Genomic DNA, 26,064 nt, shown 5'->3' with positions numbered 1-26,064 from the left:
AAGTTGCTGTTTGGACAGATCTTATAATTTTTAGCTGATCTCCAAGAATCAAGCGTCAAAACAGAATTCTGTGACCAGTGCAACCGACCCATTTATCGACAGCTTATGAGTTTCCTCATCCAATATGTATAACTTACAGAAGTGCCTCTCCATTCTTTTAATACTCGTAACTTGAATGTGATTTGCTCAATGCATCTGCATCGGTGCACCTATAATAAAACAATTCTGAGCATTTAAAACTGCTTCCCCCCCCCCCCCATTTCTCCTTTTACCGAATCTGGTCGTCAATGTATATAAAATTTCTCTCGGGATATCATCTGAATTTTCCACAAGCCTGGTACTCACACTAAACTCCTCTTAGCTAGACTAAATGAACATAAGCGAACAAGTATTACTTCAACTACAAACGGTGCAAATTTCAGGACGTACTTTGCGTCTGGGGGAAGCAAGGCAAGCACTGGAAACATCATAACTTCTGGAAGCTTCACTTGTGTTTCTTGTTGTAATATTAAACATATGAAAATTATTTCAGGTACCTAAGCGAAAACTTTATCCCTAGTAAAATGGTTCAATATTTCATTATTCTGATGTCATAATGGCATCTGCTATGTGTTTTATAAATCATAATGACATCATTTTGATGTCCTGTGAGCACTCTGATATCACAGTGACGTCACACTAATAATAGTATATCTTAGTGAGTTTTTCCATTAAGCAGTATGATGTTACGGTGATGAGGTCATTATGACATACACTTATCAGGGTTGGGTCTTTCCCTTTCCGAGAGAGATAAAATAAATCGAAAAGTATGTTGAAATTTGCATTTTCCAATTTTTTCTTGCGAATAATTTGCCATAAGTTCATGCGTGCTGCGGAGATAAGAGTAGAAACGTAACGCCAGTAACAATTATGAGGCAATTCTAACAAGGTTTTTTCAGTATCTTCTTTAAAGAATAGACCTTGTCTCAAGCAGATAAGAATTATCCATTTATTTTTGGGATTTCTTTCTTTCTTTTTTTGGATGAAGTTCGGCATGCACAAAGAAAAATAGATTTGGAGCTTATCTGGAAATTAGAATGTTCTTGGAGAACAAGGATAAGTCCATTAAGCTTTCGCGGTAGCTAGAGGCAAAGAGAGAGATAAGTAATTTTAACAGTCTCATTTTCTTCGTTCTACGGCTCAAACAGTTCCAGTTAACAAATATTTATTTTCGGATATTGTGAGGTCTCCTTTCCAGAAGTTTACGTTTTTAATATCAGCCCATTTACGATCCGAGGATTCGAAAGTAAAAGTAATTGCAGACCATGAATCTCGATTTGCAACATTTTAAAATTTCCACCATTCCTGTCTTGTTTTTCTAGTAAAAAAAATTAAATATTTTTCAAAATTTGCGCAGAATTTCAATAACGAAGAAAAGAAAAATCCGTCAATTTCAAAGAAATTCGATTATTGGTTTCCATATAAAAAATAAAAAACGACGAAAAATCCTGAGTTACGGAATCGAGCTACATTTTTAAAGAAGTTGTAAAAAGATAATTTTTCCACCATCGATGCAGGCACTAAATCGTATATACTGTGCAGGTAGGTTAGTGTCGTAGTTCCTCCTACGATCATCGGTTACTAAAAAGTTGTAACCAACTAACTTAAAAATAACTAATTCAACTAATGAAGATCATTATATTTTAAGATTATGTGCCTTATTTAAATTCACAATAAGTTAAGACTTTTTCCAGCATTTAGCAATGGACACCAATAAGCATCTCTACTCGTAACATAGGTGTGAAATTAATCTTGTATCCCCACCAGCCAACTTTGAATTCCTAGTTTATTCCGCGATGAATCACTCTCGGATACTTTCGCTTTCCCTCTTTTGGTTGGTGGTCTCGGCAGAAATAAAATATGGAACGAGCGAGTATTCCTCAAACTGTTCTCCTGTTTTCTTAATCCATGGATTGGCGAGATCCAACCTTTCACTGAAGTACCTTGAGAAAAGAATACACGAGGTATGTTTTTTTCTTCTTTTTTTCTTTTGATTTAACACTGAATTGAATGAAAATTCAAATAATATTTTTCGTTTCATAGGTCGGGAAAGTCACGGTAGATTTTGAAGTGTTTATATTTATATGCCCATAAAGAATCTACACTTAGAAGATTGCAACGTCGCAAATTGAGGTATGAATGTTCCTTACCTCGCTGTCGGTGACGAGGAAATGTGTAACACTGCACACGCGCTGGAGTGCAATATCAGCGCGCGGCAGTCGTTATCCTCTGCCGTCAAGTGGAGGCGACACTGTAGAAGGCGCTAGGAGCAACTATTCCACCACAGAAGTATATTGAACGGTATCATACAGAAATGAAGGCGCACTAACTTTTGTAAATGAACTGTTATTGTTTACCACTGTGTAGAATCCTGCTGATCGTACGATATGATATGCGGCTCCTGTTCGATCGATATGCATGAAATTTGGCACCAGGGGGTATTTTCGACGAGAAACATGAATCTCAATAAATTAAAATTTTCAATATTCGAAAATCCAAGATGGCAAACGAGGTTTAAAATGCTAGCTTCGCTCATGGTCGATCGATTTTTGTGCAAAGTGGTACCGGAGAGTATTTTTGGACGTAAAAGTCGAATTTTTAGTCATTTTTTTCAAAATTCAAAAATCTGAGATAACGGAGGAGGCCTAAAACAATATTTTGGCGCTTTCGAAACTATTCGACTTTGCAATCGAGACATCTATTATTTTTCTGTTTCAAAATCGGTGTATTCTCAGCTAATTAGGCACGACCTCAATGTTGGCGCGCTCTGCGAGTTTTTATGTTGAAACTGCTTGTATTTTTATACATCGACGGTGTAAGTCGACAATCGCATAACTCGGTTTGCGACGTCGCAGACTTCCTGCCATACTTCATTTTTTACACCGAAAACTACTCAACGGCGATTCTTCAAAACTGCCTTGATTTTCCCTCTCTATGCGAAGAAAATTCTGCAAAAACTTCAAGGAATGATGTCAATTTGTTCTCCTTTAAAAAAATAACATTGCGACGGAGATTTTCAGACACCGCAAACGAGTTATGTGATTGCCGACTTACACCGTCGATATGTATTTATTTTTTTACTCCCTCCTTGGAGGAATATGGTCGTAGTTAACAATCTTTACATCATCGCCCAAAAGAATCAGAATTACATGAAGCGGGGTTAAAAAAATTTCCTATAGTTCTGTCCAGGAGTCGTGACATACAATACACCAGCCTTTTCGTTCGTCGATATTTTTGTTCCTCTCCAAGTGCAAGTCAATGGATTGCTGGAGACATTCAACAATTTTTCCAAGGCTCACTCGAAATTTCATCTCGTCAGTAAGTTTGTTTCTACATCTCCAGGGGTATGGATGGAATTTAAATTGGACACATTTCTATCAAACGGAACTATGTGCTTGTGCATTTAGAAGTGAGCCCTGTTATGCATATATTCTTGGGGGTCTCAGGACTCATGTCTTAATGCACATAGTTCCGTTTGACAGATATACGTCCAATTTATATTGGTGCAGAGGCGGGTCCAGCAATTTGGCAACACCAGGTTCCCTTCATTTAAACTTGTGTCAAATAATCGATTCTTGTCGGAGCACCTGACCCAGTGGCGTGGCGTGAATTGCGATATATCGATTGTTATGCCATTTAAACCTATGGTAAAGAATCGATTATTAAGGTGTTCGCTGCGAACACCCTGTTTATTGATCCTTTTCCATAGGTTTATATGGCATAACAATCGATACATCGCAATTCACGCCACGCCACTGACCTGACCCCTACAAGAATTGATACATTTCCATAGCTTTAAATGGAGAATAACAAAGTCACCAATTTTTTGGATCTGCCAATGTATTGGTGAGCTTCACTTCGAATCCTAATCTTGATCCTATTTCGAATTAACTTAACCCAGGTAGCATTTTTAATCGGTAAAGTCGCGATATTTTGCGATTTTATCGGCAATAAAATCGCTAGGATCATCAACATCTAAGCGATTATCCTCGATCTTGTTGCAATAAAATCGCGTTTTATTGCCCGACAATGAATCGCGATATTTTCGAAATAAAAATCGCAATATATCTCCATATGTCGCCAATTTAATCGCCATCACTGGTAAAAAAAACCTCTTGGACCAATGCCGCATTGCATTGACGTAAGAGTGCAGTTTCTTGTCGCCGGATTGTTGCTTGAAACAAGAGTCTGGACTCTTGTTTCAAGCGGATTTTGCATTGATTCAATTCAAAGTCCGCTTGAAACAAGAGTCCAGACTCTTGTTTCAAGCAACAATCCGGCGACAAGAAACTGCTCTCTTGAACCAAGAGGTTTTTTTTACCAGTGTATATTGCACTTTTTAATGCGATAATATCTCGATACATTGTCAGCGATATAATCGCGATAACCAACCGATAAAATCGCTATTTATCGCAATCACTGCTACTGGGGCATTGATAGTTTCTGATACATATCTATACCAGATGATATATTAATATGTGACCTTAAAAATTTGCTTAGTTTGCCTCAAAATGAAAAACTGGGCAATATTAGCTCTGAAACATAACTAATTTTGGTCATTTCAGAGGTAAGAGACCTCTGTTTTAGTTGACTCAGACTGATTTAGGAAACACAGATAATTTTTGGAGAAAAATTAAGAAGAAAAAGAATACATATCGATATTACGAGGGCTTAGAATCACTTGCCGTTTTAGACGAAACGGTTTTTTATGGATATGTTTGGCTTTATTCTCTGTTTGAACAGCTCACTCACAGGGGACTCTATTAGGCCGAGCATTGATTCAGGCAAGCGTTCACCACAATGTCTGCAACTATATTTCTCTTGGAGGAATTCACTCAGGAACATACGGTAAGGTCAAGAGGATAGAGCGAGGGTAGGAAATTACATAAATACATGCTAGTAAGCTGATGAAGATGGAGGAGTGAGATAGGATAGCCAGGGGAAAAATTAAATGAATAAATAAAATCTTTATGAAACATCTTTTTTTGAAATTTAAAATAAAGGCAACATGGGGTTTTAGAAGAGATGAGGGAGTGTCAACTCCCTGTCGGGTTGTGCGGGAGGTTTGAGTTTTGTGCCGCACTGGAAAAAAAAGAATCTTGTATTTGCCGCCAAGAAGTATGTTTTCTTAAATCAAGAATTTTGCTGCTTAATATAAACTACTTTTTTGCTTGAACTAAGCCTTATTTTCCTTGAATCAAGAAAAATCCAACTTAAATCAAGATGAAAGAAATTCTTGGTGGCAAATTCAAGAATCTTCATGCTTGAGCCAAGCACCTTTTTTTTCAGTGCGGTCAGGCGTCACAGAGCGCCAGAGAACGCTGTGATAGCGACTCTTAAGTATGGATTAAAAAAAAGTCTTTAATTTTAAACAATGTTCTGACGCGGTTTTATTTTATTTTTTTTTATTTTTTCCATTTAGAAACATATTTTATTCCCAGAATATATTTTACGAGTGAAAGAAGGATTAGCATTATGGTAGATTTTGATGTCGAAAATGATGTTTATTTTATTTTATTTTATTTTTTTTAAATTTATTATTATTTTTTTTGTCGCACTGTGTGGTTTTAAAATTTCCAAGGGAACACCCAGATCCGTAGAAACATTTTGTCTAACAACAATACTGCGCAAATAAGGAAGAAATTAGAGGAGCTTAGTGAAACTAGAAAAATTAATGAATGACACATTTCCTGTGTTGTGATAGTCAAAGTTTTTCTGCCAGTGATTGCCCGCTTTCCCTTGTCTGATACAGCCTATACGTTTCTTGTGTTAAATGTTCCCAATCTGAAAAATTGACTATATCGTGTGTTTGACTGAGTCCAGGAATCCCTACCATTGCTGCGGGATTGACACCGCTTGGAGAAATTCCGGTAGAGCGAATGCTCACTACTGCATTGCTCTACACGCCCACTTCGATGGAGACTTTATCGATAGCAAATTATTGGCATGATCCCGACAACGCATTGTACCTCGAAAAAAACACGTACTTGCCCCGCCTCAATAACCAAATTCCCTCCAACGAAAGCTACAGTCAAAAAGAGGCCCTGTTGCGCTTGAATAAGTTCGTCACCGTTTATGGACAAGGTGATGGATTCGTCTTCCCTTGGGAATCGGGGTGAGTTAATTCGTATTATTTCACGCTTTTCAATAATTCTCAACAGTTTTTTTTTCCTAGTCGGTTGATAAATAATTTAAGCATCTAATTATTCAGAGAAAATGAAACATCATCATTGATCTTTCACGATACTGGTGAATTTAAAATGATTATCGAAGCACTGTGCGGCTGGCTTAAAATCTCTTCATACCAGGAAACTTGCCTATTCTGGAACGTCAATTCCAGGTAAAAATATACTGAACCACATAGGTATTAATTACAGAGGATCATTGATGATAGTGTGATATGAGCAAAAAATTAGGAAACTTCAGAGTAATGAAAGCAGGATTTTTTTTTAAACTGTCGATTTCGATTCAGTAATCAACTTCTGTATTGATTGCGGCATTTTTTCCAAAAAAGAATGCTGCCTTCATCCTCCTGAACTTTGCAATATTTTGGTTGAAAACTAATCTTCAGGCTCATCCGCATGCAGGAGCTGTCGTCCTTTTTCCGGCAGAAAAGTCAAAATCTGCCGAGATTTTTCACTTGATCGACGCGACATACGTACGATAGAATTCGAGAGGAATCACCTTGTGTAAGGATGCGCCATTTTACGAAGCTTCATTTCCTTAAAATTTTCTGTTTTCAGTGATTTTTCCTTCTATAAAATCATTAACAATACTAACGTAGTTGTCAACTACACTGAATGGGATTTTTACGACACTTTAGGCCTGAGAACTTTGGATGAGACTGGTAGATTCATCAAGCATAATATCTCAGGCGTGGAGCATCTGGAGTGGCCTGTGAACGACAATGTCATCGATAATTATGTTTTACCTTATCTAGATTATTGTGCATAATGATGAAGAATTTACCTATAGCACCTAAATATTCACCAGTGGCGTGGCGTGCTTTGCGATACATCGATTGATCGACCATTTAAACCTATGGAAAAGTATCGATAAACAAGGTGTTCGCAGCGAACACCTTAATAATCGATTATTTACCACAGCTTCAAATGGGGACATATCGATAGATCGCAAAGCACGCCACGCCACTGATATTCATTTGACGATTTTAAAGTCTCTCTTATAATTGCTTACTCACGAGTCAGATATTTTTAAACGGAAATGGATGTGAGTTCAAGAAAAACTCATGGATAGGATTCAGCGTAAGGTAAATCACCTAATAATAAGTACTTAGATCTGGAAATTATATGACCTCAAGTTTTGTTTTCAAGATTTTGAGGTTCGAACAAAAACAAGAGGAACTCAGAGCTCCGTTCCTCTTGTTTTAAGGACCCCGATAAGAAAAATAATATTTTTTAGTGTCTCCTCTTCTTCTTTTTATTTTTAATTAGGAGCATACTCATGTAACCTTACGGAAAAAATATAAATCAAAATTGAAAAAAATGAAAGTAAGATCTTATTACAATTCACTAAAGATGATTGTACTAATCGATATACATAATTGTACATGTGTGTTGCACTTAAATTAAATGAGAGTTATTGCTGAGTAAATCTGCCGGAATAGAGGCATATTTCAGCAGATATGAAAAAGGACAAGAAAAGCCGGGGACAAAGCTGAAAAGACACAAAAAGCTTTATCAGATAGAAGAAAGATTTGCGTCTCAATGCGTATACCTCAAATTGCACGGAGACGCCTTGAAAGTGACGAATATGCAACCGGACGTGACCAGTGGCTCCTCAGTTTTTTCACGACACTCAACAACTGCCTACCATTCAATATTACGCATTTTTCGTGTTTTTATTTGCCAACATGAATCAACAAAATAGACACAACTTGTTACAATTGGACGTACTTCTGCCAAACGGAACTATGTGCATTAAAACATGAGCCCTGAAACCCATAAGAATATATGCATTACAGGGCTCACGTCACAATGCACATAGTCCTGTTTGATAGAAATACGCCCAATTCTCGGTCATATTTTATTCTTCTTACAAGAAAATGAACGTTCCACTTTCCTTTGAGTATTAAAGTAGATACTTACAAATTCTAGGTAGAATATGCTATCGTAATTTTCTCTTTGTAAGTAACAAGCCATGACGAAAAATCAAGCATCATAATTGAATCGGTTTCTGTTAGACGGGCGTCAGCCCAAAAACTCATGAACCGTAGCGTCCTGCCTGATCAACGAAAGCCTGGGCTCATGATTTTTTTGGACTTACGCCCGTCCAACAGAAACCGATTTGATGAAGATGAGCTGATTCTGCTATTAACGCAGCTCAATTACTGTTAAGGAGTTTTTAATAATAGTCATCCTGTGGGCCTATACCATACTCGCGGCTTGTGAGCATTTTTCAAGAGATTCTCATCACTTTTCAGATTTGTTACGCTGCCTTATCATTAGTATTTTTCATGAGATTTTTCAGTGAACGCAACTTTGTGACTCGCTGCCGTTGGATGTTTCGTAAAAGACTTGTGAATACTAGCTCACTCGATACCGCATGAACGCATTCCGAGTCAAGAGTGTTCGTCGTTTGGTATCTTACAGTTGATAATTTGCTCTCAGCTACTTTCACGTCGCATTCCCTACTGAATTCATCATTAAGACGAATAAATTCGCGTAGTTTGGTATTCATTCTCTCAACACCAAATGATCGAATTCGTTGCTTAAATTTTTTAAAAAAATAATCATGCAGTTTGGTATCGCATTTATTTAGTTTCCTTACAATTTTCCTTTGAGCCGCCGAGAGCGCTAATTTGTTCGTTGACTTTCTCTCGTTGAGTTTCAAAAAAACAACACGTTTCAACGGCCATTTCATCAAGTCCGCCAGCAAGATAAGTGATTCTTCCATGTACTCTGTCATCAGTACTAAATCAAAAGTTCTGTCAATTTCATGAATCCACTGTTTTATTTTTCCGTTACTGTCGAACTGTTTTTCATTCAATCCCAAATCAAAGCACATTTGATTATACCCGAACTTAGAGCCGCCTCTCTTAAACCTCTCAACGGTAGAATAGTTCTCCAAAAAAGTTGTTAAATTCATATGATACCTTTTTTCAAAATTATAATAATTGTACAATGATTCGTACAGTTCGGCTGGTTTGCGAAGGATTGTGACGTAAACAGAATTTCGGCTCATAACTTTCATGGTGGATGTGTGGTTGAATCTATTGTGATGCGTGAAAATATTATAGACTCTATTTGGTGTCCTTATTGATTTCCCGATCATAGTTGGAATGAAAAACGTAGGGCTCCCGAGATAATTGCCTCTCTCCGGTAAAACAAAATCCAGTCCCTCGTTTAATCCATATCTCATCAGAATATTTTGGACTGTGCTGCTTCCACATTTGTGAGTTTTAAGGAAGAATATATCTTTGCGCTCTTTCGTTCTTATTTCTTGACCCGCCTCCGAACCTTTGTTAGATGTAGGGAAATCATGCTGATCCAAGATCCGTTTTCTCTGTTTGCCAGGATCTGCTCCAGAACTGAAGGCAAATAATTTGATTTGTCACAAAAAATAGGAGATAATTTTATCTTTTAGAAATGAGAATATATTTAAATCTTCATAAGTTCACTGATATTTATGGGAACCTCAACTAAATTAATTTTTTTTTCAATCAACTATTGACTTTTCTTCTTACAATTTTAAATAATTTTCGAAAATTTTAATCGGCTAATTGAAAATATTTAAACCTGCTTAATCGAACTAAACATTGAGTTTGCAGGAGAGCTTTATAAACAAGATTTAGCCCAACAATGAATACTTTATGATAAAATAGGTCTGAGTTATTTTGCTGAAGCAATAACAATAATGAAGAATTTGCAGGTGTCTGAAATCTGATGAATTTCGTGTTTAAATGCAAACTACGGAGTAAACTGAACATGAGGATACCCTTGGTTCATGAATTGAACAATCATCGGAGAAGATATGACAAAATGACCAAATCTGCTAAAATACATGTGTTTAAAAGGGAAATGCCGCCAGATGGCGTCCTTAGGCGGTGCATTTTTTCACTTTTAAATCTATTTGTATACTATTTCCCATATCAGAAAAAAATTATAAAAAATACTGAGAAATCAGCTCTTTCAGATAAAGCAATAAAACATTTGCATGCAAATTCTCCGTTTGCTCTAATCCCATAATCAAATTTGAGGTTATTACAACTATTTTACGATGACTGTTCATACTATCATGAAACTTACTCTTCGACAGTCACTCGGCTACGTTGTAAGTATGTTCAGACCCAACTTGGCCACCGGACTAATTTATCCCCTCCATAAGACAAAATCTTAAATGCTTTTCGCTGAAAATTGTATTGATAGGGCCACACCCGATGTATGAGGATTACCTGCTTGATGTGCGCTCATCTAGAAATCGAGTGAAGTATACCGTGAAAAAGACCACAGATATCACTATGAACGTTAGGTTTCCATATAAGTATCTCATTGTGCACTAGTTTCTCTCCCTTTTTTTCATTTTTGAAGCATTTCCAGCTATCTCTCTCATTTTAAATTCGGCTAGATAGTGTAAAACGCCTGCAAAAAAACAATGACAAATTTTGTGTTCATACATTGTTAAAATTTAGGTTATCTCCACCATAGGAAATTGTTTTGTTAATACTACTGCTCGTTGAACTAATAATTTTAATCTTGTGCGAATTTCCAGAAACTTGTAAATATTTTCCACCCTCCTTGTGACACTTCTAGAGGCATCCTCTTTAAAAAATATGATTGGATGGAGATCGGTATACCCGTATACCTTACCCATATGAATTTTCCGTCGTTCCTCTGACTTAAGGGCGTATTTTGATTCAGACATGAGCCCTAAAAAGCATGGAGTCATAAGGATAACAGGGTTCACGGGGAAATCGAGATAGGTACCCCCTCACGTCAGAGGAGCGACGATTTGTCCTCTCACACGTCGGCAAAACAAACTGCATCTCCATGAACAATCAGCAGAATACATATTATATTCCGGTAGTGGTTTTTAATCGAATAAAACTTGTGCCTGAAATGAGGTTAACATCCAAGTAAGCACAATGAGCCATTCCTTTTTTTCGTCCGATCTCTTTAAAATGACTGACAGTGTTTTTGACAACTGAATGCTGTTTTAAGTTTACTTGTTATAAAATCTTCAACTCACAGTACGTGACGAATAAGTACGAAAAGATATTCATATATCAAAGATAAAATTAAATGGATAAAAATAAAAACAAATGAAAACTTACAATATTTCAGACAGAATAATCACTGCTGTTGTTGCAAAAATACATTTTCACAAATAAAACTACTGTTTTCAGAGACGATACTTTGATAATACTGACGGAGAGAGTCATTCTGCAGATAAACATTAAACTTCCACTCGAGATAAAACATCGGAAAACGGGCCACAAAGACGGCACAATCCGATTTTAAAGTGCTGAGGTGACTACGCACTTCAAGTGTAAATATCGCCACACAAAATAAACGTATTTGTTCCGATAGAAAACATTAAACGGACTGAGTTACATTGGAGTCACCGGGAGAACAAATTAGAACAGTAGGAAGGAACATATCGACGGTGAAACTACCAAACCACGTATCTCGGTTTGCGACGTCGCAGACTTCCTGTCATACTTTATTTTTTAAATGAAAAACTACTTAACATCCAGTCTTGAAAATTTCTGTGATTTTTCCTCTTTGTGCGGAGAAAATTCCGTGAAAATTTCAAGGAATGATATTGATTTGGTCTACTTCAGAAAAATAAAATGTGAGCGTAGATTTTTAAACACCGCAAACGAGATACGTGGTTTGGTAGTTTCACCGTCGATATATGTTTATTTACCGCATGTGGTTGTAGAATTTGCTGGGAGCTTAAGAGCCCCCTTAGAGTGATTAAGGGGTTGCGCCCTCTCGCTCTTGGTGAATCCGTGTGGATAAAATCAATTTTCAAATGTCACCAAGTAATGACCATACACACGTAGACAAGTAGATTCTGCTTTGTAAGAACAGTAAAACTTCGGGGAAAAAGTAGTCTGAACTCTGCACTCATATCAGTTCAATTTTTGGGGACCTAAACAGACTCTGAAGCGAGATGCACTCGGAATGGCACAATTGTAATATCCGAATCTCGTACTGAAAATTTATTTCTGGAATTGATTTATGTATTTCGTTACTTATTTCTTTCTTCTTTCCCGTCGTAAAATTAATTTGTTAAAAATTATGTCTGACATGTTTCAATTGTCCATTTTATATTAGTGGACCACTCTCATGGTTAAATTAGCATTTTTTTATTGTAGAATCTACAATGAAACATGCCGGACACTTCTTTTGACTACAAAATTGTCAAATCAGCAACTTCATTTTTTCCGCGAGAGATAAGCGAGGGGGAATTGGGTAAAAAAATAATAAAACGAAGGGGGGAAAAGGGACAAAAAAAGAGGGGAAATGAAATAAAATAAAATAACATCCAAAAAAGAGGCTCCACCCGACGCGACACAATGGCCAAGTGTCATAAGTGGGTGTTTTATTTTCGTGTTTTGTTTTTCTCTTTGTTACTTATTTGTCTGTTGTTACCTGTTGTATACTAAATCGAGAATAAGTTCAATTCAATTCAATTATGGCTCAATGTTAGGAAGAGCAAAACGTCACTAATGTAATGATCGGGAATGTTAGTGTTCTGTGGTCATTGGATTAACCACACGAGGCACGAAGTCGATGAGGATGCTGTTTTTTGCGTATTGTAGAGAGAACCAAAGAGGATCAAAATCCGCAGCTCCTAGCTGGCGCAGGTGTGAGCAAGGCTTCAAAGTGTATTTACAGAGTAGCGATGCCACGAACGTAGCTGCGATGTGCAGACCAATTCTGTAACCTACCACAAGAGAAATCACTTATTTGTTTCATGCACAAGAAAAATTAAAACATTTTCGAACGGATGGACGAAAAGGTAATGTAGCATCGCGTCCATGATATTGGACTTCATGATCACCTGTATAATGTTCGGTTGCTCATCACGTCCAAGATCTTGGACTCCATGCTCACTTTAATGAGGGATAATTTTTTAGAAAAATCGAAGTGAGCATAGCGTCCAAAATTGTGGGATGCAGGAATTCTTTGACAACACACGAGCATGTGGTCCACAAATTTACTAAGAGGCAATTTTAGTGAAATAAAGACGAAAAAAGTGTTTTTTCTCAAAATTTTTTGCATTGGTTAGGTTAGGTTAGGTTGGGTTAGGTTGGGTTAGGTTAGGTTAGGTTACGTTAGTTCAAGTTAGATTAGATAAGAGAAGTATACGATTTTCTATCATGATGAACTTTAACACTAAGAGACGTCTACTTGCTATTGGTCTCCATGCTCAAGCAAAGAAGTGAGAAGTTTAGCGATGAGCATGGAGTCCAAGATCTTGGACGAGATGAGCAGGCAAATATATCAAGGGTGAGCATGGAGTCCAATATCATGGACGTGATGCTACATAATCGACGAAAAAGGTTTTTTTTTTTTTTTTTATTTTACGTACAATAGAGTCTTACTTATCGTATTTAAGGATAAATCACAACGACCGCACAATCGACTGCAATGTGTTCGTTGCAATGCGGGAAGTATTCCCGCACTCTTGTAGGCGCCAATATGCTTCCCGCGCCGACCAGCGACCGCACAGTGTTAGGTGCAATGCGTGAAGTATTTTTGCAGTCTCGTAGGCGTTTAAATGCGCGGCGGCCGCACTATGTTTGGCGAGATTAGAAACGATGATACATCATTAGATTTGAAAAAAACTGTAGTAACAGAGAAGAGGTAGTAAGTTTGAAGAATGGTTGGGTAATTTGGATGAGAAACGGTTCAACGGTTCTTTTTTTCACCCGTGAAAAAGAGATTTACACCGAAGAAAAATGTTGACGGAAAGAGGCAGAATTTATTTTGCGAATAAAAAATTGCACTGAAGAGTTTGAAAAGGAATATTTTTCCTTTTCAAACTCTTTTTTAAAGGGCATTTTTTACGGGCTCTTTTTTTCAAATTAGGGCATATTGGCGCCTACATGTAAATAAGCTCTCGTCAAATAATGTAAAACCACCTTTCTTTAAAAAAAACTGAAAATCTTGAGGAATCGGCCAAAAACAGGTACAAACACGAGTTGTAAGTGAGCTTTGATCTCGCCCCGGACGCACCATTCAGAATGCATTGATAAGTTCTATAATGGTTTTTATCATCAAAGAAACCTTCTATATGTATATTGATTTTCCCAGAACATGCTGCTTGTAGATTGACTGTGCTACTGCTCTTAATCTAAGCACATCCGTCCCGGGCACTTTTTTCACGATTAAGTGAAATGCTCCGATAAACCGATGATGTTCTCCTAAAAACATCTTTTGCAAGAGATTGCTGATTGATGTTCAAATTTTTAAGATTAGTCTCGTCTTACATCACTCACCTGGACATTTACGTGGTCCTATCCCAAAAGTTAGGAATGTCTCTGGTGGCATGGATCCTCTATTCTCAGGACTGAACCGATCTGGCTCAAAATCATCCGGATTTTTGAAGTACTTTGGATCACGGTTTATTGAATACGGGATAATCATCAGCTTGTCACCTTTTCTAAACTTATAGCGCGTCCCTGAAATGTGAAAATCTTCAGTGCACGTTCTCACAATAGCAAACAAACTTGGATACAGGCGGAGAGTCTCTGCAATGAGAAATAAAAGCGAGAAATAAATTTAGGAAAAAAAAACGCTTTTGTATCTTGATAATAAGTTTTCTTCTAACTACGATATTTTTATGGTTTATTTTGAGCTCGTAAGTGTTAATAAGTGGAAAAATAATTAAATATGATAGAACATTTTTACATTATTCAAGACGATTTTTATAGGGAGAACTGGGATCATAAAATTGTTTTAAATAATTATATTATAAATATCCCAGGAGGTTACGAGTAACGAATTCCAAATTTAGTTATAAAAATGATTTTTTGCTTGCCCATTTAAATATTGCAAATCAACCCATCTTTGATTTTTTTTAAAAAAAAAAAATCCTAACCAAAAGCATAGTTGTCACATTTTTCACTCAAATGCTCCAAACCCCTTTTCTTGATATTGTTTTAATTGGCGTATCGAGGGTATCAATTGGACGTATTTCTATCAAACGGGACTATGTGCATTATGATGTGAGCCCTGTTATGCACATATTCTTTTGGGTCTCAGGGCTCATGTCATAATGCACATAGTTCCGTTTGGCAGAATTACGTCCAATTGAAACACTGCCCTGTGTCTTAAAAAAAAATAAAAAAATAATAATAAAAAACAAAAATAAAAACATACCCATGAGACATTGCTCCAAAAATTGAAGATCCTGTACGACAGATAGTGTCAATTCTGAGACACCATGCTTCGCCATGCCTTGGTCGATCTCCTGCTGGACCTTCTTTTGGTGTTCGGGGTACAACGACAGGAGGTGGAGGGTGAGGTGGCACACAGAGGCTACTGCATCCGTCCCCGCTACGAGCAAGACAAAACTGAGCCCTATCATTTGCCGCATATTCAGCCCTGAAAATTGTTTTCGAGTATTACAAATAAGAATCATCAATAAATTATGTCACATGTAAAATCCAACCGTTATTTTTCCTCCTTTTTTATGCAAATCAGCGTCTGACCTGGAAAATTACGTCATGCTTTGCTGGACCCTCGTTTAATGTAGGAAACTCTGCATGATTGTGTTTTCGTGAACATCTTTACCTGTAGTACAGTTCTAACGTGCTAAGGAAGAACGCCGTGTGAACGCTCAGGCGTGCAGGCCCGCCAGATCCCATCTCGCGCCCTGGTACCAGTTTTAGGGTCCGGGCCCCAAGCACGAAGGGGGGTGGTCCGAGGGGCATCCCCCGAGAAATTTTAGAATTTATACGGTTAATCGGACGCATTTTGAAGCTTCCATAAAGAATTTTCCATCAATTTCTGCGGAATAATTACTCTGTTTTTTCGACCTTTTTTCGTTTTTTTGATAAAAGATTTTTCGACCTCGAGCCGTTACCTATCTATATTCTATCCATACCACAGCATAGTCCAGGGTACATAGAATCCGAAAAGCAGATGGGCGAAATAATGACCTATACGCCAATAGGCTGTTCTTGGTGCGGTGTCCTCAATTGTATTTAGCAAATGGGTGGTTTTTATAGGAGGATTATAATTAAACAAGTGGTTAGAAATGGAAACAAAATAATATGAACTATGCAAAACGATAATCCGGGTATCGGAACTTGGCTGTTTCGAAAACGCCTTCAAACGCGGCGTGATACCTCACGCATTCCGGAGAGTTCAAATAGTTGTATCATTGCGCCTTAAAAATGCGACGGAAGATTACAATTGAAATAGCCTTCATACACGCTGGCCTTTTCGATTTCCGTTAACATTTTTGCAGTCATGAATGCGCTTAAGTTCGCTTCTGCTAGAATTGTATTTAGATAATGGGTGGTTTTTATAGGAGGATTATAATCAAACAAGTGGTTAGAAATGGAAACAAAATAATATGAACTATGCAAAACGATTATTCCGATAACGGAACTTGGCTGTTTTGAAAACGCCTTCAAATGCGGCGTGATACCTCACGCATTCCGGAGAGTTCAAATAGTTGTATTATTGCGCCGTAAGAATGTGACGGAAGATTTAAATAGGGATATATAGCCTCCATGCACGCTGGGCTTGTCGATTTCCTCTGAAATTTTTGCAGTGGTGAATGCATAGCTGAAGAGAATTGTATTTACAAATGCGTGGTTTTTATAGAAGGATTATAATTAAACAAGTGGTTAGAAATGGTAACAAAATAATATGAACTATGCAAAACGATAATCCGGGTATCGGAACTTGGCTGTTTCGAAAACGCCTTCAAATGCGGCGCGATACGGAAGATTACAATTGAAATAGCTTTCATGCACGCTGGCCTTTTCGATTTCCGTTAACATATTTGCAATCAGGAATGCGCTTAAGTTCGCTTCTGCTAGAATTGTATTTAGATAATGGGTGGTTTTTATAGGAGGATTATAATCAAACAAGTGGTTAGAAATGGAAAAAAAATAATATGAACTATGCAAAACGATTATTCCGATAACGGAACTTGGCTGTTTTGAAAACGCCTTCAAAGGCGGCGTGATACCTCACGCATTCCGGAGAGTTCAAATAGTTGTATCATTGCGCCGTATGAATGTGACGGAAGATTTAAATGGAGATAGCCTTCATGAGGCGTGGCCAAACTCTGATAAAACACACATTTTCTGGTAAACTTAATGAATATTTTCCTTCCGATTGTTCAGATAATTTTATTCACAATTTCACTTAAACCCCTGATATTTTCAATAGGAAATATTCATAACTTTCCTCAAAAATAAAGATTTTATCGAAGGGAATTTTTGGCAACTCTCGAATGTTCACACGGCATTCTTCCTTAGCATGGCAGAGTTGGTTCGGAGTGGTAAAACAACGATTGAAATGATAAAGCGGACCAGGTATACTTTTCTAAATGCTAGAGCGTGCAGTTTTGTCAGTTAAAATCGATTTTAACTTTTCCTAAAGAACACTTTTTTTAAAGGAAATTTTTCTGGCATAACTGTATATTTGATCACGTAGAGCTATGTAAAAACGCAAAAAAGGCGGGAACTTTTCCGAAATAAGTACATATCCTATTGATAGAATACTCAAAATACCGTCACTTAAGTATTGCCTTTTGATCCTCTTTGAGTCCTAAAAGTTCCTTCGTTCCATTTGTCAAATAAGAGTAATTGTTTCCTTACTAAATGAGTAATTTATTATACCTTCATCTTCAAGATCCAAGGTGGAGGTACTCTGAGCATTCCAACATGTTTTACTTTGCATGCGCTTCATCAAATCAACAAAATCACCACAGTTGCCATGTGCCATTCGATGATCCATTTTGCGCCGCAAAAACTTTCCCATTGCATGTTTGCTTTTTTGCGACGTGAAACGAAAACTTTCAAAAATCTGAAGAGACGGAAAATGCACTTGCGCCCAAAATGCTAGAAGCCTAGAAACCGAGACAACAGCAATGTTTGTTAAAAGAATGCACGTGAAATTTTTAGTCACTAATGTCAACTCAAAAACCATATCGCACAATTCAAGTCTTGCTGCTCCATTTTTTTATAATATAGAAAAGAACGTGCTTTGGAGGAATAAGCTATATGCTCACTAGTAAGTATCTATATAAGGAGCGATTGACAATTATTTCATATTCTAAAAAGGAAATTAATTTAGATGCAATCAACTTCAGAATGAAAAATTACTTTCGGACGTGGCCTCTATGCAATGCAATGCAGCACCTCTAACTTTTCAGGAAAATGTTTCTTCAGCAACAACGTCAAAGTAGTGTTAAGTTCTATATTCGCGAAACAGGCATGAATATTTCATGCCTCAATATTTAGCTGCATGAGAGATTTTTAAGTAGGTAGTGTGAGAAAAGTGGGATGTCAGATTGTCATGCGAAATTCTCAATGGGAATTTCATAAAATCAGAAACTTAAAAAAAAAAAAAAAAAAAACAATATAAATGAATCCAAATTAAAAATTAATTTGTGTAGATCTCACCTGCGAATTCTTGGTTCGTAATAGGTTTCGCAAATTTGCTCAATCTGTGCAGTTTCTCGGTATGAATTACTATCCTCTCCAAAGTGCCACGTTGATAAAAAATCCACTACAAAATTCCGTGCTATGAATTGAGCCTTTGTTGGTTGCCCTACAAGTCTAGGTTCCTCTATGTGCCTCCACATTCTATTTACTTGCGTTTTGAGTTTTCCAAAGGTCAAATCATTCAATCTGACAGCCGAGAAACGAAAGTAAGCATAGCCAATTAATTCATACCAAAAAGAAAACAGAAAACTTAGTAATTCAATTATTAGTACAAATAAATCGGAGTTTTAGTAGTTCAGGTACTTTAATTTTGTTACATTGCTTGATGAAATACTTAAAGAGCTGAGAAATCACGTTTCTCATTCTAAAGGACACGCAGTGGGTCGAGTCAATTAGAGAAGTTTGATATGAAACGTTGTACTAAAACTGCAAATTTTGACGTTTATTTCGTCATATTTTAAACTTTAAGGAGTGCTGCAGAAGAAAATTTCCTACCAATGTAAACCAACTGAACCACTTTTAGAACCTCAAAGTTTTGTAAAAGCAGAGTTATAAGCGTTTAAAGTTTCCAGACTTTGTCCGACCTCTCCTATTGACTCGATCCACTGTGCGACGGTGGGATAGTCGGCGAGATAATTCGTTCGCCAATTAATCCGCATCATTTCCAGTTGTTTATGTTGTTTCTGTAAATTAAGCACTATTTTCACATAAGTTAAAAAATTAAACACTAAAAGTGGCCCGAAACTGTATGTAACAAGGTGGAGAAAAAATAAATTTTTGACTCTAATTTTAATTTTTGGTATTTCTTGGCTTTGTTTCCCCGCGAAATGGTGTGGACCCAGCACCATTTCTCCACCTTTTCACATAAGGAGGTCGTAGATGCACATTAGAATTCTGCAATTCCCATGCTGTCCAGGAGTGATAGTGATACTTGCATTTACATTCGGAAAACTCTTGATCAAGTATTCTGTTTATTGACCAGATGGAAGATAAACTACTCTGAAATTGAAGAAAGAAGGTGGGAATACCTTCATTTATTAACATGAACTTTGCAGTAAAAGACCGTGGGAATGATTTCAAAAATTGTCCACGATATTAAACCCTTAAATGAGAGTTATAATTATTGCGAATATCATTAGCGGGCGGTTCGCTAATCCTTTAATACCTCCATCGTGTGATATGAAGACCGGTAACTAATTAATTTGATGGATAATTTCCATAATGAGTGAGTGAGTGCATAATTAACCAACTACCTTGTGGCAGAGAAAACAGGTGCCATGATGCTCCGACTTTGTCTCCACGCCGTCCTATCTGAACAGAAGTTAATAGTGAATTGTGTCTCGATATCGTTTTCGGGAGGAACAATTCCTGTCTGAAATGCCTTGTCGAAACTCTTCGCAAAAACTCTGGAATAAAAAGAGAGGCTGACATTATCACCAACCCTCTTCGAATTTTATGGGGAAAACACAATGAGTAAAAAAAGAAAGTAGATATATGCTTTAAAACATTTTTTAAAAAAAAAATATCCTCTGAACACATCGCTATAAGTCCGTTTGGGAATATTGTAACGATTTCCATGTTTGAGGAGCTAGGAGGACAAAGCGTTTAAGTGTAGTTTTTGAAGTAAATGAGACGTTAAAGATTTCAGGTAAAACTAGTCTTGAAGCATATTCTGTGAAAAATTCGTTCGAATCGAATCTCATGTTATCTGTAATTATTAACAAAGCAACTATTCCACTTTGAAATAAGTTTAATCCTAACAAACATAAGTGGAAAATGAGAGGAGTAGCGATTTTACTGCCGTTGGTAGAGTCTTCACACTTTTCAGAGGTGGGATTGTCTTCGGTTTTGACTCCAAAATAATTATGCCATGACTCATAACGTAATCTACTCACCTGGTACTTTGGTTCTGAAACCATCATCATTAATATAAACTTCGAAGGATTCAGACTTTCAGTCAACTCCACCTTTTTCAATTTCACTCGAGACGTTGCCAGATTGTGCGATAAAAGTGAATATTTTACCAACCAGTGGCACCATCGTGTTTCTCGCGTACTTTTACACAAGAATCAACAGTCAAATCGCAAATTCCTCACACATGCAACATTACCATTTCGTTTAGCAAAAAGACGTCCATTTCACAGAGACTTACCTTTGAATAAGACGGGGGTCTCGAATGAGTATGAAAGGACAGGAGGTCGCAAAAAATCCGACCAGATCTTCGTCAGCGTTTTCGCGGTAGATGCGATCGAAGGCCACCAACGGCGACGCTGAAGTGAGACAAGAAAAGGCGTCATGTCCTAACGGAAAGGTTGGTGGTGAGAAGGGGATGTTACATCGCCGCCATTGGGATGCTCTACGGGCAGCGCTCCAGCGGTAAATCACGTAAACACCAAGGATGAGAGCTGAAGGAACGATGAGAATGATCACCAAAGTCAGGAGCACTACCATGTTGGAGCCGGACGACGACCAAAACTGCGGTACGACGGGATGCTCGGCTGAAAGTAAATAGAGCTTTGAGCTTTTGTACTCTAAAATGGACCGCGTTAAACAGAAAGGAACCAAGCCACATCAGCTATTGCCAATTTTTATTGGGCAATTCAATTTTTCGCATGAAAACGGTTGTGCGGATTTTTGTGCAAATTTCAGAGGATTTTCTCCACAGTGCGAAGCAAATTCCTGAAAATGTCTAAAGAAATCCGCACTAACGTTCGCTCGTAAAAAATGAAAAGTCCCTGTTAAATTTGGCAATAACTGATGTGGCTTGGTTCCTTTCTGTTTAACGCGGTCCAAATCGTCGAAGTATTCAATGAACCTGTTGCAAACTTTAGCTACTATTGCAAAAATAAGATTCATTTCTCGAAGAAAATGTCTCAAAAACCACGATGACCGCATCGGTAAACTCTAGAACACACTTCTACATCGAAAAAAAGTGATCTTGATTTAACATTCTGGATGTAAAAAAATGTGTGCGAGAACTTACAAAATGCTGAATTACCTGCTACAACAATTATTATTACATCTTGACATTGCTAAAGTGACTCCTGTAGCGGTTCATTCAACATTTTGAAAGTTCTTGCACATGTTTTTACATCCAGCAGCCTGACTGTTGAAATTTTGTGCTTGTCGGGTAGACATAGATGACATGGGTTAAAAGGCCGAGTGTAGTTGGTCAGTTAAGTCTTATCGCTGCTTTGTCGTGCTAATTTCGGGTGGAACTCACGACAAGCTGAAGGCACCTCTTAAGTTTCCGACAGTATGCCGTCGATTCCACCTGACAAGGGCACGATAAAACAGCGATAAGACATAGCCGACCAATCACGCTCCGCCTTTTAACCATGTCATCTAGGTCCACCCGACAAACACAAAATTTCAACTATCCGGCTGCAGGATGTTTAATCAACACCTCTGATTTTTCGGTTTAACTTCAGAAGGCAAAGTTTGGCGAGTAGACTTGGTCGAGTTTTGTGACCAGATCGGCAGGGTTGCAAACCAGGAGATAAACACTCTGCTGAAGTCAAGAACTAAGTTGCCTAATTAATTTTGGCCAACGTTTGCTTCCATCCACTTTTCAACCCAACTCGGGGTCGAAAATTTTGCATGTGGTCGTTATTCCTACCAGAATGAATACCAAATGATGTAGGCGCACCGTCACCCGGTAGAAAATTCGTTTTGTTGTAACGGAGGTTGACAGTAAGTCAAAAACTTCAACAAAATCAATCCGCGAAAATTCGTCTTATTTCTGCGTGAGAAATATGCGTTTTTTAAGCTGCGGCTTCAGAAACGATACTATGGCACAGACGAAGACAGTGAGTTTCATAAAGGTCATTGAAATTAGCGCATCTGTTGCAACTTGGACCTTTAAAGTGTCCTTAATTACTTGTCTTTAGGCACCAAAAATCTTTTTTTCAGACCAACTTCTTCACTCTCTGTGCAGTTTTGTGTGTGTCTTGATTATTTTCATTTTTTCAAGTCGGTGCCTTTTCGTTCTCAGTGATTCATATGTTGTTGTATTGAAATGAACTCTTTTACATATTTAATGTGCACATGCTTTGCACTCTTATAATAAACAACTTGAGCTGTGATTGTCATCCCTCCAACTAATGATTATCAGCTCCTGCAAAACATTGCCTCTCGGATTTTTCTTTTATGCATGTGAAACTTTTAATGCAAGTATACAGTGGAACAATCAGTAAATAAGAACTTTTTAAAACCAATTTAATTTTTCTCATATTGTTACACTTAAAAAAAGGTATGATTCTGAGACCCATGAAAAATGGCTCGGAGATCCATAATTTCTAACCAAAGTGACTTACCGTCTACAGTATGGCTTTCTGAGCCATACTTTATTGGTCGTGAACCTATAAGCATGGCTTCACGAACTATATGTTATGGCTCCATGATCCATAACTCGGCCGGTAAGTCACTCATCCCATACTTGTTTTTTGAGTGTATTTAAGATGCGCGTTTCGGACTTCTTTAGACTCTCAAATTGTCGGACGCAAGTCTTCAATAGAAGAAATGAGTTTTAAAAATTACTTATTCACTCATGAAATCCTTTCATGTTTTGAATAGTCTCCCGTATACCATACTTAAGGATACTTAACCATACTCAATCATTAAGAGACTTTACCTGAATTAGGAAGCATCCGAAAAAGAAATACAGGCAAAGAATAAAACTTGAGACGATGAGGCAAATGAGGCTGATATCGAATATCACGCACGTTATAAAGCCAAAAAATAAGCAGGAGATGAAACCGAAGAAACTGAACAGGTTTAGAAATGAACCGTCATTTTCGAGGTTCACGTGCTTCTCGTAAAAACCAACACCGACGGATCTCCGCATTTTGCCGGCACCTCGACGCGTAGCAATCGGAAGCTTTGCGAACATTGAAGGTTGCACCTTCGATATACTCGTAGAAAATCTTTGGTCTCAGTTCCCTCATTAAAATTTATGTGCTTTCCATGGAAAACTGTTGGGACAATTTAAGCGAATGCCTAATTTGCACATATATTTTAGCTACGCATGTTTAATTCATTTAATTGGACGTTTTTAAAGCAGAAAGATCTCTATTGTGACATTGGCCTTGTCTCGCGTGTAAACCTATGGGCCTGAAGGCCCGGGTCTTAATGGAGATAGCATTGTTTGTAAATTGTTGTAAATTGTAAGTGTGTGCATTAGTAATTTCTAGCAGGAATCAGTCGTAGAAAAAGCGGACGTCCCGTTTACCGGAAAAAAGGGCCGTAAATATAGGATATTACACAACGAAGGATTTAATATTTTTATTACGACTTTTAAAAATCTAAAAAGATAATCGGAGAGGCCGAAGCTGATGTTTATTCCTGTCTGATCCTTGGTGGAAAGGTGTAGGAGACTTCGAGCCCAACATTCAAACCATCGTAGAATTTAAGGATTATGTATGATCTTAATATAAAATGAAAATCCATCACAAGGATTCTCAAAGGTTGCCCTTAACTGATATGTGTGAGGAAGGATCAGGTTGCAAAAATGGAAAACAATAGGACAAAAGACGGAGACAATGAGACGAAAAAATAAATTTTAAAACGTGTATTTATGAAACCAACGAGTTGAAACGAAGCCTTTAAAATGTTTAAATCGTTTCTCTCACGACTGAAAGCAGCCGAATTATGGTTCGAGATAAACATTCTTTTCATGCCTTTCATATAAAATAAAGGCTAAGCAACCGTCATGATGAAAAGTCGAACGTTTCATATACACTAGAGTTACCCTCGCACTTGCCGTACTTTCTTTTTATCCACCGAAGTTATGAAATTTATCAGTCACATTTTGCTTTCTCGATTGCAATAAAAACTCCTTCAAAAGAAAGCATAGGCAACAGTTTGTACCGTCAAACTTAAGCTTCGCGAGAGTAACAGAAATATTACCAACGTCAATACGAGCACTTTTTTATCCCTGATTATCACATGGCTCCATGCAAATTACAGAATAGGCCTCAAAAAGCCCTGAAAAAAAAGAAATAAAAAATTGAACAAACAAAAAGTTTAAACGAACTCCTGATTCCCATTAATACTCATTCAATTCTGATCAAATTTTTATTTAATAGTGCGCATTCATACAAACCTCGATTTGAAGCGGATCTTGCGGTTAAAGCACACGGAAAGACACTGTTCGGAGGAGGTAAGTAAGCTTCTAGACGAGGTATGAACTGGAGTACATTTTGCAATGAGAAACTTCTAATTGTGCGATACATTTCAGAGATAACGCATATGTCATTTTCCTTGTAAAGACATGCGCCTCATTAGATGAGCCAGGAGTTTTAGTTCCTTATCGCAAAATCTATTCAGAATTGCGCAAGGAAAACGAATCACATAATGGTAAATCTAGAAATCAGCTCCTAAACACGATACGAGTATTCACAATTAACATGGGTTACATGACAAGAATAAAAACGACGTCATTTGTAGTACTGACTACCCTTTGGTCCCAACGTTTGTTAATATCTCGTTCAAAAGCTGATCACCAAACTTCCCGTTGAGTGAATGGTTTTCACGTAAAATTATAAGGAGCATACAAGTGCGTTTGCTTCCAGTTCAGACCTTGCCTAGTGGCCCAGACACTTCAAACGGACATTCTTAAATCAGATGGAAGTATCCTCATTGTAACCTGAGCTCCGCTTTGCATGTATTCTCAAGGGTCTCAGGGCCATGTCACGATGCAGATGGTTCTCCCCGACTTGAATACGTTTAGTTTGCATTCAAATTTGATTTTGGCGTTTATACGTCTTTTTTTTCGTGATTTTAACTTATACGCTAGTTCAACAAAAGTCCGATATGCCACAACCGTAGAGTAAAATAGAGTTGCTATGTATTGTGCCGCCGATGAAGTCACTTTTTGAGGCTGTTTCGTCCAGTGCTGCTGAGACATGTGTGCCGTATGCGTGGGATACCAGTTCCGGACTTCCCTTAGAATATTTAGGTTTAAAATTTATTTCATAAAAACAGGGAAATTCGTACATTCTTCGATTTGTTATAAATTCGGTCGACATAATTTGCAAAATATAGCGAAAATAATTATTATAAACACGAAAAACAACTTGCTGCAGACGATTCTTCCATACGCCGGCGCCGCCTAGCCGTGTTATAAAATGCCGTTTGATTCACACTCGGCTCACACTTTCGGCGAACAGGAGGATAGGTTTCAGGACGTTTTGTCAACGATTTTTTGTCCGTGCACCTTTTTTGTCCAGTAGTTTACGCCCACACGTAGAATAAGCAACAGTGACTTGGTCCAAGCGTTATATTTAAGTCGGTATGTAAAATTATATTGACAATATGGAAATGAGAAATTGAGAGAGAAGGAGGTGTTGTTATGGTTGCTC

At 37.5% G+C, this 26,064-nt stretch overlaps 3 protein-coding genes across 5 annotated transcripts; 1 reads left to right on the top strand and 2 right to left on the bottom strand.

Annotated features, from left to right (window-relative positions):
* The first annotated feature begins 1,199 nt into the window (after positions 1-1,199).
* LOC109030493 (lysosomal thioesterase PPT2-B) lies at positions 1,200-7,194 on the top strand. The gene is made up of 5 exons (XM_019041480.2): positions 1,200-2,003; positions 3,219-3,357; positions 4,783-4,887; positions 5,863-6,154; positions 6,783-7,194. The coding sequence occupies exons 1-5, from the start codon at positions 1,836-1,838 to the stop codon at positions 6,991-6,993; spliced, it is 915 nt and encodes a 304-aa protein (XP_018897025.2). The 5' UTR covers positions 1,200-1,835; the 3' UTR covers positions 6,994-7,194.
* Positions 7,195-7,453: 259 nt separating this feature from the next.
* LOC109030488 (galactosylceramide sulfotransferase) lies at positions 7,454-11,484 on the bottom strand. Its single transcript, XM_019041472.2, has 3 exons — positions 11,333-11,484; positions 10,454-10,640; positions 7,454-9,589 (listed from the first exon to the last, which is right to left on the bottom strand). The coding sequence occupies exons 2-3, from the start codon at positions 10,549-10,551 to the stop codon at positions 8,488-8,490; spliced, it is 1,200 nt and encodes a 399-aa protein (XP_018897017.2). The 5' UTR covers positions 10,552-10,640; positions 11,333-11,484; the 3' UTR covers positions 7,454-8,487.
* A 922-nt stretch (positions 11,485-12,406) lies between these two features.
* Positions 12,407-24,951, bottom strand: LOC109030494 (probable cytochrome P450 6d2). 3 transcript variants are annotated; one of them, XM_019041484.2, is made up of 8 exons: positions 24,807-24,951; positions 20,856-21,201; positions 19,957-20,109; positions 18,662-18,889; positions 17,876-18,105; positions 15,396-15,620; positions 14,513-14,764; positions 12,407-12,954 (listed from the first exon to the last, which is right to left on the bottom strand). In XM_019041484.2, the coding sequence occupies exons 1-8, from the start codon at positions 24,934-24,936 to the stop codon at positions 12,755-12,757; spliced, it is 1,764 nt and encodes a 587-aa protein (XP_018897029.2). In that variant the 5' UTR covers positions 24,937-24,951; the 3' UTR covers positions 12,407-12,754. The 3 variants fall into 3 exon arrangements, with proteins under 3 accessions (XP_018897029.2, XP_018897032.2, XP_018897031.2); XM_019041486.2 differs by lacking the exon at positions 24,807-24,951 and adding an exon at positions 23,337-23,579 and having other exon boundaries at positions 12,475-12,954; XM_019041487.2 differs by lacking the exon at positions 19,957-20,109.
* Between the last annotated feature and the right edge of the window lie 1,113 nt (positions 24,952-26,064).

The sequence above is a fragment of the Bemisia tabaci genome, chromosome 2 (genome assembly GCF_918797505.1).
Source record: "Bemisia tabaci chromosome 2, PGI_BMITA_v3".
NCBI lineage: Eukaryota > Metazoa > Arthropoda > Insecta > Hemiptera > Aleyrodidae > Bemisia > Bemisia tabaci.
The sequence above is the reverse complement of the archived record's forward strand: the minus strand, read 5'-3'. Positions and strand labels throughout refer to the sequence as shown.